The sequence below is a fragment of the Pavona decussata genome, unplaced genomic scaffold (genome assembly GCF_977016875.1).
Source record: "Pavona decussata unplaced genomic scaffold, jaPavDecu1.1 SCAFFOLD_140, whole genome shotgun sequence".
Lineage (NCBI taxonomy): Eukaryota > Metazoa > Cnidaria > Anthozoa > Scleractinia > Agariciidae > Pavona > Pavona decussata.
The window spans coordinates 1,574,341-1,590,981 of record NW_028145553.1 but is presented as its reverse complement, the minus strand read 5'-3'; the positions used below and the strand labels follow the sequence as shown (position 1 = coordinate 1,590,981).

The 16,641-nt window shown below is 37.4% G+C and overlaps 1 protein-coding gene across 1 annotated transcript; it reads right to left on the bottom strand.

Moving 5' to 3' along the window:
• Positions 1-3,856: 3,856 nt before the first annotated feature.
• On the bottom strand, positions 3,857-14,954 carry LOC146466908 (ubiquitin-conjugating enzyme E2 W-like). Its single transcript, XM_085126646.1, has 6 exons — positions 14,752-14,954; positions 14,564-14,592; positions 10,625-10,698; positions 8,839-8,994; positions 6,693-6,768; positions 3,857-5,755 (listed from the first exon to the last, which is right to left on the bottom strand). The coding sequence occupies exons 1-6, from the start codon at positions 14,856-14,858 to the stop codon at positions 5,742-5,744; spliced, it is 456 nt and encodes a 151-aa protein (XP_084982772.1). The 5' UTR covers positions 14,859-14,954; the 3' UTR covers positions 3,857-5,741.
• Between the last annotated feature and the right edge of the window lie 1,687 nt (positions 14,955-16,641).

The following is a 16,641-nucleotide window of genomic DNA, read 5'->3' as shown; positions in this document are numbered from 1 at the left end:
AAGATATCAGACAGCGCTAAATAAATGCTATTTATGAAGACATAGGATTCGGGGATTTCTTAACTGACTCGTGATTTCATGCTTATCTGCAGTGAGATTGCAGGCTGTTCGTTTATCACGTATATGAGAGTCTAATAGATCCGTGTCTTTAGGAGACAGCGCTAAATATATGTCATCTAGGAAGACATAGGATCCGTGGAATTCGTTACTCGTGATTTCAAGTTGTTGCTATAACCTGCGGTGAGATTGCAGGGTGTTCGTTTATCACGTATATGATATTCTATCAGATCCACGTCTTTACAAAGTTGATTACTTTTGTCTCTCGCTTTCGAGAGCTTTGGCATCTTGCAGTTGTGTTCAGCTCTGTTGCTCAGTTCGTGACTGAAAGACGAGTATTATGTTCTTGGAGCTGACATGTATCTCCATTGTTTTGTGCGTTAGCTCGCATCCGGCAGATATTCAAAGCTAAGACAGTCAGTAACTGTCATGGGAGTCTCTAGGATGCTTCAGCGATTTCTTCTGACAAGTGTTTAGTGTTGTTTCTCAGGCAAGACTGCAGTTTCGATTCTCTATGAATCTCATCAGTTGCCACTGAAAGTTCTGTCAGCGTCGGAGCAAATTATGCTGTTTTGAGTTTATATATCCTCTTTGACCGTTAGGACCCAGAGCCACTCGTTCAACAATTAAAAAAAAAACGTTGGGGCTCTGGGGACGAGAATGACCAACCAAGTGAAACTGCATCATCGCTATAACTCGTTCATTGCGCATGCGCGCATTCATGAGTTAAAAAGGGCAAGGCTGATTTCACGGTGTCTCACAGTCGTATTTTTGATTCGCAAAGTCTCGGGCTCGGATTTGAAAGAAATTGTTAAGTCTCGAGGCCCGTTTACACGTTAAAAGAGAAGGAACGGCTCGGTTAGAAACAAGTACCGGTTCCAGACGAAATCCCCCGTTTACACGTAGAAATTCTGTAATGTACCTAACAGAAAAAGGCACGGTACTTGGGAGCCCCTTGGAACGGGTACTAGACCGTTTACACGTTGTTTTCTTCGAGACCGGTAACGATAGAGCCCGCAATAATTAAACAAAACTGCTTTGATTAGTTGTTTACATGCGCTTATACATACAGTACACTGTGCGTATCTCCGACTATCATAGATTTACAAGCAGTTTTCTGGTTTCTTCTGAAGACGAGAACACAAAATTCACGTTTGACAGCGCGAGTGATTCTTCAAAGAAATGCTTCTGAGAGAATGTACCGAATTAGGAGAAAAACAAGGCTTACGGTTGTCCTATTAACAGCCCTTTTATCGCACTTCACAGTCGAACGGAGCTTGTGGCAAATTCCAAAAACGAGCGCTTGGTTTGATCTTGCACACAGCACTTACTCTGGCGATCAATGGTATGCTAAACAACCGACGTGGAGTACTACAGCCTCAGAAAAAACGTAACAGAACGGTACCGAAAAAAGGGCGAGCGTTTACATGTTGAAAAGAAAACAAAAATGTGGGTACGGAACCGTTTTTTATCGGTTCCGTTCCGAAAGGGGTCCATAGCCGCCTACGGACCTTTTTAGGAACGGAACGGATAACACTGGAACGGGTCAAGTACAATTTACACGTCAAATTTTGTCGGAGCCGTTCGTCTTTTTATCCGAGCCGTTCCAATTTTTTCGGTCGTGTAAACGGCCCTTCGGTCTCGGATTTTAAATGAGGGTCATGGTGTCTCAAATTTTACCATTTTATACCCCTAAATGCTAATACTGAAATAATGATGATGATGTATGTAAGCTTGCGCTGCGCCCCTCCACCTTTCCTTAATAATGTACATCAAATATCGCCTTAATTCACAGAATGTTGTACAATTTACCCGAATTTATTAATATATGAAACTGAAAATTAGGAACTTAGCATAAAACACCAGCAGAGTGTAGAACAGTGAATAAGTGTCTTACCAGAATTATATATATTAAATATATTAGCATTGAAGTAACTGTTCAAGATTTTTTCTGTATATTTATAATAATTATTATTAAATAGTGTACAACTTACAGTGATCAGAAGCAAGAAGGAAGGATTTTAGAGCAACCCCTCAACAGACTTCAACATTAATGCAACGTTTATCATTGAAGGGCTAAATGTGAGTTTTGGCGTTTTTTTGGGTTAATTACCACTGGAAGCCCACTCCAAATGCAAACCCCTAAATCAAGTTATATATTAGCCCTGCAGTGGGTCTTTCTATAACCAGCATTGCACCAGATGTCCCCACCTTGACAAATACAGGTCTCACAAAAAGTTTTACGCAAAGTCTTGGAATCTCAGATTTTGTATGCCAGGTTTGAAAATCTTGTTTTTCTGAGATGGCTTAGCTACATTTACAGTGAATGCAGGTATCAGACTTTAATCTATACAGTCTTATAATTATATACATATCTTATCTGTACAGTCTAATACCCATGGTTTGTAATGCTAGCTTTTTTAGACCACCTTAGCTTAAGGGTTTATTAAGATTTTTCATTTTTTGAAAGATATTTCTTAATGATGTAGCTATATTTTTTTCCCTAAAAATGTATGACCCAATCCCTAGACCTTTGTAAACCTTTGTATTCTTGTGACCTTAATTATTAAATATGCCCCTTCCCATTTTTTATTTTACTTGTTGTAACAAAGTCGCAATTTGCGCTTTTTTTTATGGCGGCAGTGATTTTGATAATGAACTTATACTTGTCTTGGTCTTGGATTTTAAAACCGAGGTTGTAACCCACAATTTTTAATCAACCACCTCTAATGCAATGTAAATCAGCAAAAGTTATATCACCTCTAGTTTTGGTAATACAATGAGGATCGGCTTGATGGCCCAACAATATGAACTCTCCATAGCACAAGGTGTCCTTTTTCAGACCCAAGCATGCCCCCTATTAATCCCATCATCAATCAGCCATTCTTCCCACCGGAACTAATTTAAGGCCTGTCCACTGTTAAATGCACATAGTAGACTGTAGCTAGTTCCTGCTGTTCCCCCATTATATATATCATGACCGTGTATTTTTTAGGGCCTGTTTACATGTGAGCAGAGATGTGCCTTTTGTCCTGGAATGAAAACCCTTAGTTACAGCTGCAATAGCTTTTCGTTTACACTTGTGGTTTTAACAGACAGATATTTGGCTGAACACTGTCGGAAAAAGACGAGGATAACACAATTTTGAATTAAAGTTTGATAAATGAATGTTGAATGTAGTTTTTCAGTTCCTTGGGATTGATTTTGCTAATTTTTACTGCTGCACATAATTCGTTCAACTGGAAATGTGTACATTATGGAATTTTCATATTGGGATGACTGCTTACATGAGACATGGAATACTTTTTGTCATATTTCATCCCAGTCAGGAGTATTATCATCCTAGAAGGAAACGACTTACATAACCAACAACAAGGAAATCAGAGGACCTGAGATGCTGAGACCCATTTAGCTAGGAAGAAAAACAATCTTAGGATAAAAAAAATCACCTTCATGATGTACGGGCTTAAATAAATAACTGAATCTGAACTATCTTAACTGTGATTGTTTTGCTTAAAGACACCATATGTATTCTCTTTTAGCATTATTTTTCTATACAGTACGTTCAGATGCTGTAGAAATAAGAACCCTGTCTTTCATAACCATTGTCCATTGAGTTAAAAACAAGCAAAACTTGTAACAAACAATACAAACTACAAACAAGTACAAAAAACAAAACAAAAAAAAAAAAAAAAAATCAGCACCCTTTGAGGTTAAATCAGACCTTCAGCATACAGGAATACACTCAATCAGAGAACTCAGTCATACTTGAAAGTTGTTTCAACAATGACAAATTAAGTCAGCATGATTACAGGTCATACCTTTAATGACGTTCTACTTTCGGACACCTGGCAAGTCACAATTATACCATTATCATTATTGAAAATAATATTTAACAAGCCATCATACCAGTTAAACTAAATGACTTACTAGAAACTAATGTGCAGTGTTAAAACTCTCACTGACTCATTACAAAACAAAACAACCACCACTCCATCCTATCTGATAATTATTAATTACCAGTATAACTACACGTATTTACAAGTAGCCAGCTGCACACTCCTTTATATGGCGTAACTGGTTAAATATAACAATTATCTTTTGTAATGACAAAATATCTCAGGCAGAAATACAAAATGCTTTCCCTGTCTCTAACACGTCCCTACAGAGCCAAACATTCATTGCAAAACTTTGGGCACATAAAATGAGTAAGGAAATTCTTAAGTAGGGCTTATAAGCCATATTGCACCAGATAATGTCATGAATCTTCTCCTGCCCCTTGTAAAAATTAGAGAATTTATCGTGCACTGCAGCAACAATAATTATACCTACAGAACAGCCATTATTTTTTATAACAACACACTCTAAACTAATCCTTAAAGATAATATCATACAAGCCAATTCATACTGCTTCTGGGGAATGAGTGTGGATAAGGAGGGGGGGGGGGGGGGGGAGTGGTGAAACCCATGCCCTGAATTTTTGCTCTTTTAAAATAACTAAAATGGGCCCCTTGCAGGCTACGGTCACATGGTACAAACTTCACCACGCTTGGATGCAAGCTTCACACTGGGACATCCAAAACAAAGAAAATTCAAAGTTGACTGGATGAAGTCGCTTTGTTTTGGACCTCCCAGTGCATAGCTTGCGTACCAGCATGGTGGATTTTGTAGCATGTGACCGTAAGCTGCAAAGGGTCTATTGAAGGCCTCGGGGCATGCACTGGCATGCACTAGTGCTTTTAAGATGCATAACTTTTTGGTGTTTTGGCTCAGATCTATTGGATTTTTGCGCATGCAGGGTGGTCATTTTTAGGAAACATTGCTCTGAGATCTTTTCACTTTCTTGCATTTCGTTTTCATTTAACACAAAGTGAAAAGCAAAGCAGCAGAAAAAACATCAAGGCAACGTTTCCTGAAGGAATTGAGGGCCTGCATAATTATGCAAAAACACCAGCGAATCTGGGCTGAAAACAACAAAAAGCGATCTAAAACCCACTAACGGGTTAGCTATGCACCATACCCTTCCATTATTTAGAAAACGCTTTGACCATTAGTAGATGGCCTTTGATGTCCTCTGTAAGATGAGGCTATAATGAAGGGCTGTTGGGGTCACCTGTGACTTCATCTTAAATGGCAATAAATTATTGACATTTATGGCTACCATCTTTGATTTGGCCTTAATTTGGAATTTACTAAAAAAAGGATCCAATCAGAAATTTCAAATTGTACATTTTGGTATTTTGGGAAATGTATGTCTGGCAATGGATCCAAGAAATAAAAGAAAGCTACACTTTAAAAAGGCAGGTGCCTCAAGAGAATATCCTTTTGAAAATGTAAATACAAAAACGTTCCCCTCTCCTGGTACATCCAAGGGTTAGTACACAGTTTCAAGATTAGTAAAAAATTTGAATTTTGTAAAAGTTACTTTTTTTTGTTTAGTCATACAATCCCGAAGCATTTCAATTCTCACAAAGGATGTTATTGTCACTATAATTATAATATTATTATCACTTGAAATCACAATCAGAGTCTAATTATTTTGAATATCATTAAACTAACTCTGCCAGAAGGTTCTGCAAGTCACAAACAACCGTACTGCATCAATTATTGCAAATCCTGCTCCACTGAAGTACATTAATTTAATACTACTTTACTATTTTCATAATAAGTAATGGAACATTGCATCAAACAGTATCATCTGAAAGAAAAAAGGCAGAATATTAAACAATTAAACTTATGAGTCTGTGTATGATGAAATCCTAACGTGTGACCATCAAAATGAAAGTTGTTACTTATTTGATAAAATTAATAGATCATTACTTTCCTGTGGTGCTGTTTAAGTTAATATCATGCTCAGGAAGATGGCTCTAACTTTTGAATGTGTGGAGGAAATCTTACAGTGTGACTATTCAAATGAAAGCTACTGTACGGCCTGCTAAATTTGAAAATTTCCTTTCCCGCGTGCCCGATTAACCTCAGAGATATTACTAATAAATATCTTAGTAACCTCGTTTTCTCCGTCCGTACTGTAAGTTATGGATCCTCGTTTTTTCCCATTGATTTATGGTCTGCACACTTCGCGGTTGGGTCATAAATCAACGGGAGAAAACTCGGTCCATAACTTACAGTATGGACCTCAAATTCGGTTAGTAAGACGTATGTACAAGGTGGTTCTATTTTTTGAGTCTGTGGATGAAATCCTAAAGTGTTACCATTCAAATGAAAGCTACTGAGCAGTACTTTCCTGTGGTGCTGTTTATTATGCTGTACAAGGTGGTTCTATTTTTTGAGTCTGTGGATGAAATCCTAAAGTGTTACCATTCAAATGAAAGCTACCGATAGGTAGTACTTTCCTGTTTGGGTCTCTGGACCAGTAAGATTCTTAGAATATTATTAAAGTGTTACCATTCAGATGAGAACTACTTTGATTCCTACCATAAATTTATTATACCATAGAGGGTGCCCGGCTCTGCATGACTTGTACAGTCATGTAACTTTTGAGTTCAGATGAAATCCTAGAGTAGGACCATTCTTGAAATAAATAAAGCATTCTGTGATGTAGGAAACCACGTTTACCAAACCAATTAAAATACATGTTACTTTTTTAAACTAAATAAATTATTTTAGTTCCTCACCATGGTACCACCATCTTGTTTTCTTGGGGTTTTTGTTACAAGTTTTTACATACCAATTATTATCAGGGGGAAGTTTCTGAAATACAATAAAATCATAAGAAAAATGACAGTTAATGACTTACATACAGTGTACACTGTCTACTATGATGCTGCCCAAATTGATATCATTTCATAATCATTACTAAATAATATCAACTTCAGTAACAGATGTAAGCTCCAGTGAGAACTACGATACTGGCTTAATTCTTGCCAGACTAACAGAAGATGCTTCATGTTAGTTTTTTTTTCTTTTCCTAACAGATTATGTTTGTCAATAGATATTAAACTCGTTAATGCTTTCGTTTTCTGGTCTAACAGATATGACTTAGAACTATCTAACGGATAAAGATCAGATGCTAACGGATTGACTAGAGTGGCTAACAGGCAAGCATCCGCTTGCTAACGGACTGACTAATGCCGCTTACAGGTAAAGATCAGATTCTAACGGATTGACAAACGCTGTAACAGTTTTCGTGACCTTTTCTAATGGATGGCCAATGGATAGCTAAATAAATGCTTTAAACTGTTTAATGGATAAGGATTTTCCCATGGAGGGTTACGGTAATTGCATTTCAGCCTGTTAGATTGAATGCCAAGCTACAACCAGTGTCAAAATTTGCTGGTACATCTTCCCCTCTTACCCAGGGCTGCATAATGTTGGACAGTGAAGGGACTTGGCACTAGCTTGTTCATACATTTTGAGTGCTGAGAGCGCAAGTCTTCATACATTTTGATAAAAATATTGTCAACGACATTGTCTGGGGGGAGATCGATTTCAAGGGAGACAAATTGCTACTGGTTGTAGTGTCTTTGACATTTTTGGATTTAAATTGAATACTACAGTAACTGTCTAAATTCCTGCACGCGGATAAACTTGTAGCTTTAAGAGTACAGCGTCACATGCAACATGCGCACTTTCTCAACGGAAAATTAAGCCAATTTTGCTTGTACATTTTCCATGTTATTGTATAGCATCAAACTCTGCAAAGAGGGATTGATGCTTTATCTCATTCATCCACCCACCCCACACTTGAACTTTGTTGTTTCTTGCCTGACCATATCACTTTAATACAGGTTACACAGCAAAACAGTCAGGTTTATTTTTTTCTTAAGGACGGTGCCTACTAATACAGAGGTATTCTTGTGCAGCTTATGACTAAGTGGAATAAGCAGATCTTAGCAAGGGCTATTGGAATCCAAAAAGAAACTTGGGGGTAGCCAATGGATGTTTTTTTTTAAGAGATAATTAAACAACAAGAGTTCTAAAAAGCACTAAAATACAAAGCAATGTGTGGCATTTTTTTCCAAAATTGAAGCTTGATTATCTCTGAAAAATGCATGGTTACCCCTAATTTTCTTTTCGTATCCCAATAACCCTTGCCAAGATCTGCTTTCCCACGTACTTATAAACTGTGCAAAAATATCTCTGTTTTAGCATGCATCACCGTTAAGAAACCCGACTTTCTCAGATCATCTGAAGATGTGCAGTAGCAAAAGTAGGCACTGTCCTTATAAGTTCAATCGAAAGGCACAAAGCATTGGAAGCGTGGGTCTTCACATTTGTGCGGGAGGTGAGAAAAAGTTCCACTCTCTGTTTATCCGCTTGCTCTAGACCTTTTGTTTGAAGACCACGTGCATAGAGTCCTAAAGTGTGACGTAACAAATATTTGAATTTTTGAAATTATCGGATTTGTCAGTATATCTGGAAAGAGCATGACAAAAAATGCCGACTTGCCAAAAATCAGCATCTTATTGCAATTTTGGGGGGAGATATTAGCTCTGTTATGGCCCAATGACTCCATACAAATCCTTCTAATTTTGTCTCAGTTCTTAACCTTTGGAACTGAGACAAAATTAGAAGGATTTGTATGGCGTCATCAGGGCATAACAGAGCTAATATCTCACCCCAAAATTGCAATAAGATGCTGATTTTTGGCAAGTAGGCATTTTGCGTCATGCTCTTTCCAAATATACCAACAAATCCCGTAATTTCATACTTTTAGTTTTTGTGACGTCATCACTTAATGAACCCTTTTCATATGACAGACCAAAGCACAAACGTGACTGTTTTGCAGTGTACTCACAGGTTATCATACGATCATTGTACCTTTTCTTGACAGCTACTTAGCATGCTGACAATACTAAGACAAACAGACTCCACAGAGAGAGCAGGGGACCAATCATCTGTCAGAATTGACAAGCAGATATGTCCATTACTGTACACGTGAGGGTGAACTGGAATGTTGGACCCTCCAAATATAACCTGCAACAATACATATTTAACAATATTATTCCACAAATGTGCATTGGATAATAATCATCTCATATCCAACAAGTGTGAGTGGAATAATTGTTTTTTAAAAACAATCAAGAAATATTGCTAGATCTTGCTGATTGGCTTTGCAAGAACAACCAGAAGACAAATTAATGATCGGTATTTTTCAGGCATGGCTCATATACCTTGAGCGCCAAGCCAATCATATCCCTAGAATTGCATTATACAATGATCCAGTTTTTAAAAATTTAATTTGTTAAAAACTGGATCATTGTAAAATGCAATTCCACTGCAGGGATTTCATTGGCTTAGTGGTCATGATATAATATTACGAGCCATTATACCATGCATGAAAAATAGCGATCGTAAAATTAATCGTTTTGTAATTGCATGTCTAACGGGTGCCGCACTCAGTGCATATATTGTGAAAATATATTCACTAATTCACGATGTATACATTGTTATTAAAAACTGAATCATTGTATAATGCAATTCGAGGGATTTGATTGGCTTAGCAGCCATGGTATATGACCCATTATACCATGGCCAAGAAATGGCGATCGTTAAATTGTCTGCTAGTTATTCTTGCACAGCGAAATTCAGTAAGATCTAGCAATATTTCTTCATTGTTTTTAATAAAACAATTATTCCACTTGCGCTTGTTGGATATGAGATGATTATAGCCAACTCGGCGCTATGCGCCTCGTTGGCTATCTATCATCTCACATCCAATGCGCGCTCGTGGAATAATTGTTAATCATAATGTACTACGTTTTAGTCTGGCACGACTGAATTCAATTTGATGTTTGAATCAACTGTCGACTCAGCTAAAGTCAAGCTTAATTCAGATGAGTTTGACACAACCATGCCATGATGTTTGAACCAGACCTTAGCAAATAAAAAGAGAATTTACATCGGTAAATGGCCTTTTCACTGAAAGGCGGGTGGCTCAAAATTCAGGCTGTTATACTTAAAATGAGAATCCTGCTTGCTCATTCCCTGGGGGTGGCAGCATAAGTAGAGGTTTGACATACTGTATTTACTCGATAAGCACCACCCCTGATTAAGAGCCACATTTGGAACAAAAAAGTTAATAAGCACTGCGGCCCTGATGTGGTGCTTATTAGAGGAATTCAGTATAACTAAAAAACCGCTACAAAGCAAGTCTAACACAGCATTGGAAATTTCTTTCCAATCAAAAACGATGTTCTTCGGTTCAACAGATCTTGTGTCACAGCTCGTCCATACAGTTCTCTCTCCAAGATTGAAGTTGAGTGAAGACACCACTGGGCAATTGAAAAGTGCCCAAACAGACGAATGGTGACAATGAAAAGACGCTTCTGTTAGTTACTGTCAAATTTTTGTACAGATAGAAAATATACTGTCAAATTACAAGAAAACATTTCTTTGTCCCAACCAATTGCCAAATACAAGCCGCCCTCAAAAAAGCGCTGCCCTCAAATAGGCGCCACATTTGAGGCGCTTATTTGAGTAAATATGGTCCGTATGTCAAGTCAATAAAAAGCAATCCTGAATTTTATGGTTAATTCTTTAATGGCCCTCTTTAAGGTGTATCTAATAGATTATTACTGCATTTTATCTTTAACATATTTGTTACCTCTGGTGATTCAAAGGGGTATCTGGATCCAAATTTGAATTCAAGCTGAAATTTTTCTCCATCATACAAAGTACCTGGAAGAAAATTATAACCCAATGAATTAAGCATTAACTCAGTGAAGTCAAAGGTCATTAAGAACATTAAAACTTTGAAAATTGTTATTTAAGTCAATGTGAATTTGAATGTGTAACCATCTTTCATATGATCAAACTTCAGGCCAAAATGTTTATTTGAAATGTTGAAACATCTGAAAGAGGATTGTGTTTGACGTAGAAAGAACCTACTCCTAATATAGATTGGAGTCGAGATTGTATGGGACAGTCGATCCATCAACAAATGAATGGATCTTATGACGTGTATCTGGCATCCCCTGCAGCTTTTTCAGGGGCGGATGATATCGTCACCAACTTGGCAAAGGAGAGAGAGAGCCTGGAATCGAGATTATCAAATGCATTCCGGTCTCTAATCTTTGATTATTACTAGTTGTAACAGTAAAGTTAGGTAATGATTGCTACAGCTGCAGGCAGACCGAGAGTAGGCATATCTTTGTTCATGTCAGCAGTTTTTATCTCTGTTTTGCTCATTCTGAAGTTTATAGAGGGACTGGGTGATAGTTGACACCATTCAAATTCCGTCATATGAAGCAATGAACCCCATTGCCAGAAAGATCACATAAAAATAAGTAAGTTTACCAAGTTTGGTTTACGCTTCATTTATTTTTGTAGCAACGAGGCTACGACCTGTCAAAGGCCCTCCAAATTCCATACAAAAAATTAAAGTCTCTAATTCTGAGATGGTGTCCCCCAAATCCTTAAAAAGTATCTACAGTAGAACCCCGGTAACTCGAACTCTGAAAGGAAACGAAAAACTGTTTCGAGTTAGCGGGGTTTCAAGTTATCAGGGTCGATTAACATATTCAATTTTCTAGGTTAATAATTAATAGTTTATTGATTTTCAGCACTTTGGTATACAATAGAGTGCAAATTAAACTTATTTCATGAGAAACTAATACATTTTGTAACACTGTAACGATTATGCATTCTTTTACGACAATGCAATACTGTGAATGTAACTTAGTTTATTTAATACACTCAATTTATGTTCCCTTTTGCGTCGTCCAGTCTTTGTTCCGTCACACGATAAGAAAAACTAATGGGATATCGGAATGGGCATCTGTGGTGAGTTATAAGAACCAAAAATTCGAGTTATCGGGGTAAAATTTTTATCAAGGGAAACAAAATTTAGTTCTACTTAGTGGGGTTTTCGAGTTATCCGAGTTCGAGTTACCGGGGTTCTACTGTCAGTAATTCTTTTCTGACATCCAAAACATTAAATTATTTTGGCAAACTGGAGTAGACAATACATATACATGTATTTTATCAAGTAACCTGACCTAAAATGTACTGTATATGCATTGGTTATGCCATGAGCTACTGCACTGATTGATACTCAGCCAGTCTACAGAGAATAGCATGTGCAAGCATGAGTATCATTCATACATGTTTTGTGTGCACGACAAATTTAGGCTACTAAATTAACTGCTGCAAACAGCCCTTGCTAATATCGTTCTCAGAATGTTAAGTTTCCACTCTATCTTATTAAGTACATTTCAAAAAAATTCAAAAAGCACAGACCTACATAATTTACAAAATTAATATTATAAGAATAGAAATTCAACATGGCGGCAACTGACAATACAGAACAAGGAGTATGATTCAAACTGACTTTTTCATTAATATATGTCTAATTCTTTAGGATTTGTTAACTTGAAGATTGGAGATAGAGATCTCTAACGTCCATGTCTGGGGCTAATAATCTCCAGGGCCGGGTTGTTCGAAAGCCGATTAACGCTAACCTACGATTAAAAGTTAATCAAGGTTCTCATCTCGCTCTTCAGAAAGAGGTTTTAAAGCCTAATTTCAAGCTAACGGTAAAGAAATGTCTAATTCAAAACTGAGGGCCCAAAATCTTTTGGAAGAGTCTTTACCAATATTATTAGCAACTAAACTTGTATCCAAGTTCACATTAATCCAGAATTAGCTTAATCGGGTTTTGAACAACTGGGCCCAGGTGAGGTCTTATACTGAAGTGCAAAATCCTACACACGTCAGTTCACGTGGATAACTTCGAAGATCATGCTGCAAGTTACCCTGCGAGCAGAGTCTCTTTGATCCTCCTAGATCAGTCTAGGAAGATCAAAGAGACTCTGCTCGCAGGGTAGCTGCAAGTGATACATGACAGTAAAATCCATTTGTATGTGCAAGATCTTGTTGAGTTTTGTCATATTTTGCAGATTGGATATTTAGTCAGTGTAATAATGTAATTAACAAATTAACATGGCAAAGTCAAATCAAACTGTTCAGGAATTTTCACAGCATACATTGTAAGATAAGCTTAAGGTGATTCACAAAAAAAGTTGTCATTAAATTCTTTTGACACTTTCTGTGATTGTTTACTACTACAGGATATGTGGTCGCTTACCAATGGTCAGACCACAGGTGGTCACAATTTATGGTAATTGCAGAGACCTAACCCTTTTGCCAGTGCTTATCAAAACCCAAAGTAATAACTTTTCTTTAGACTGCCTGATTTAGGAGCAAACAGTGAGTAAACGGCATTTTACGATGTTGCATTTCAAGCGTAAAACATCTACAACTTTCACGTTTGTTTGTTTGTTAGTTAAATAATCCAGTTGACGTTCTTTATCGCCACAATTTTTCTGTTGAGTAATGTAAGGTTAGGAGAGTCATCACCGGTCATGCATGTACATGCATGCTATTTGAGTTTCTTTCCTACAAGGGATTCAACCTGATTAAAGTTTATTTCAGTGTACATTATAGGGTATTGTTTCAATGCTAAGCTATCTCGGGAGACACTTCCGGTAGCTCCGGCTGTGAGATTTTAATACGACGCCTGCTGTAATGATGTGGGTCAATATGTTACAGCGACACATTTTGCAATTTCCGCCCTGAGAGAAACAGCAAATTGTGTGTCAACTGGTCGCCTACAGGAGGTTAAAAACAATTGAAAATTTTAAACCATCATCTCTAAAAGTGGTCACTTACGAGAGATGGTCGCCTATGAGAGATTCTGTCTAAAATGATTTGATTTGAAAACTTTTGGTATTTTGGAAAAGTGGTCGCAAACGAGAGGTGGTTGCTTGTGGGAGGTGGTCGCAAAGGGGAGGTTCGACTGTATGTATTATTTAAAAAAATGCCATAAAAAATGTAGGTCATCATTCTTGCAAGAGAGCCTGTTTCTTGGCTGTGAAGCACAACAAAAAGTAGTGTTGACCAAAAATGTTTCTCATGTGCTAGTTTTCAGTATCGCTATTTCATGTCCGCAATTGGTGGGCAAGCTTCTATTTCTGGCGATGACTAGTTTTTCAGCTGTCAATTTTTCCTTAAAGTCTTTGAACATAAAGAGGATAAGAGCCATGTTAAATCAACGAGATAAAAAACATAGGTCATTCTGCTTGTTAAGCAGCAAATAATTAAAAAACTGGGCTTGGCATCAAGGAAGCACATCATGTTTTCAACTTGTGTGTACTAATGGCACGAGAAATTATGCACAGTAAGAATCCGCATTGTAATTCAATGGAATCACCTTTAATGAATAAGCATTTAACCATTCCATATAATGCAAAATTAATTATATAACATTTATACAGTGTATATAAATAAATCGATTTTGAGATTTTTATTTGTAACATTGTCTGTCCCTTACCCGCTTTCCATTTTCTCGATTTAGCAATTGTCAAGAACATGTGCTATTTACGAATCGGTGAAATCGCAGAAATGCACTATAATCAACGAAATCAAAAGTTTTACCAGCCTGACATTGTGGGCCATGGCTAGCTTAATATTTGCGCCAACGCTCAGAGGTTTTGAACTAATTTGAGTAGCATAACTCCCCTGTGTCAAGAAGAAAAGAATTTACCTGGGGCGCCATCTACATGTATAATCCATCTGAAAAAAAAAGACAAAAATGAAATGCTTCAGAAAGCAAAAGGTAAATTCCTATTCACGGAAGTGCAACTACTGGAAGCAGTTCCTGTTTTGCTCTAACACCAAAACAATGAGGTCTTATTTTCATAAAACAGTCTGGGCAAAGAAGGTAACACTTACGTGGCAAAGTTCGAAGACACGGAATCGCTGTCTAGATGCATTCCAGGCGGTGGCTTTTTCTTAATTTCCATCAACTCTTTTTGCAATCTTCTTTGCCAGGCCGCCATGTTTCGCGAAGCTCAGCACTGTTTTGACGGCCTCGATATCATATAGCCCGAGAAGGAATGGGCCCAAAATAAGCCCAAGAGCTAGAGTACCGAAGCTTCTCGACCTCTGTCGACAACTCTCCGAACACCCGAAGGCTTTTTGTAGGTTTATTATCGTTATTTAAAAATCTTGAAGCCTTAAGGGGGGACTTAACGTAAACGCCATTTTACCGCACTTTACATGGCTTTAATGGAAATATCTCGTTCACGTTTCAAGCGATCCAAAAACTCTATGTTCATCCCGTAAATCTATGTTGTGGGGTGTTTTGTGAATTTTGGGGTGATTTTTGGGTATATTTGGGAGGAGATAGTTTTTCTAGAAGGATTGGTTAAATTAAGAGAAATAAGAAATATTGAAGAATTAGTGAAGTTTTAAAATAAGAATTTGTAGTTAATAATTAATAGACGGATACCAAGTAAGTCCACTAGCAACCTGGGGTGCTCTTGCGTGGGTATCAACTGTCTGTTAGTGTTCCAAAAATCATTTTCTTTCTTCTATCCCTTCTTAAAACCACTTCAAATTTCATTCAAATTTAGGTCAAGTCCCCACTTAAGAAGTAAATAACAGTGGTTTCAAAGAATGCCCAAAACAAAATGAGATAAACTCCAAACGTATAATAATACACTAGAGGTGAGTCACTGTTATTCATTATATTGAATGAATTAAAAGTTAAAATTTAGCATTATTCAAAGGTCGAAATCGACAATATTTTATTCCCGATACAAAATCATATATAAAAGACGCTTAAATTCTCAACGGCCGCCTGTAACCCATTACCACTTGCACTCAAACGTCATCGTTCGACCAGTAATTTACACGCTCTCAAGTGACGTAGCTTGGGCTGCCTGTGGTACAAACGTAATGTGACTGTGGGTAGCCATTGCTTGCATCGACCAAATAATCTCGCGTGAACACCTCCAGGTGTTTCGTTGTGCTTGTTTTATACTTTACCTCTGTTTAACTATAATTAAACCATCTTCATCACCCGTGCGTATATTTAAGGCTAAGAACAGCTTGTTCAAAACATTTTCCGCTGACGTGTAGACAGTTTGTAAGCAGTTTCCTTCACTTGCACTAAAATAACTGTAGAAAGGATGAGGAATTTGTAAGGTTTAATATTACGTTCATACAATAAGGAGACTTTTGATGCTATTAAAAAGGAATTGCGGAGCTCCCCTTCTAGGCTTTGCTAAATATATATGTATTATGGCAAGGTCGAAACATAGTCGTTATGAATTTAACATTGAAAATATCTGAAAGAGTAGAATCGTCGAAACTTACGGTGAAATCCTTACACGAAACGCTAAGAGTCAAGTAGATATTTGCTGAAGTCAACCGAGAATAAATTCTTTCAAAATTATACAACACACGTGAAGACTGGAAACGGAAAGTGGCATTTCATTTCACTGCTGTGACATAGCATGTCCTCAGAGCAGTCCTGTTCAACATTAAAATTCCTCAAAATGAAGCCCAGTTTCATAAATTTTCCATCTCTTCGCTTTGGTTGTTTTTTTACGCAGCAAACGTAAATAAGGGAATGGTTGAACGAATGTCGATTTTCAACATTTCCGAAGATTACCGAAGTTTTCCGACTATATTTCCCGAAGACTGCTGAAAGTTTCCGACGTCGTGTTGAAGCTTCATTTTAAACAGGAAGTCGCCAACAACACGGTTATGTGAACGTTTCTGAAGATATTGGAAGATTGCATAAGACTTCTGATTCAAACATTCTAAAGGCTGTAA

Coding starts and splice junctions, on each gene's coding strand:
- LOC146466908 (XM_085126646.1), bottom strand. CDS start 14,858: ATGGCGGCCTGGCAAAGAAGATTGCAAAAAGAGTTGATGGAAATTAAG. Junction 8,995..10,624: donor ACCCCTTTGAATCACCAGAG/GTAACAAATATG, acceptor GTATTGTTGCAG/GTTATATTTGGAGGGTCCAA. Junction 6,769..8,838: donor TAAGTAGCTGTCAAGAAAAG/GTACAATGATCG, acceptor ATTGTATTTCAG/AAACTTCCCCCTGATAATAA.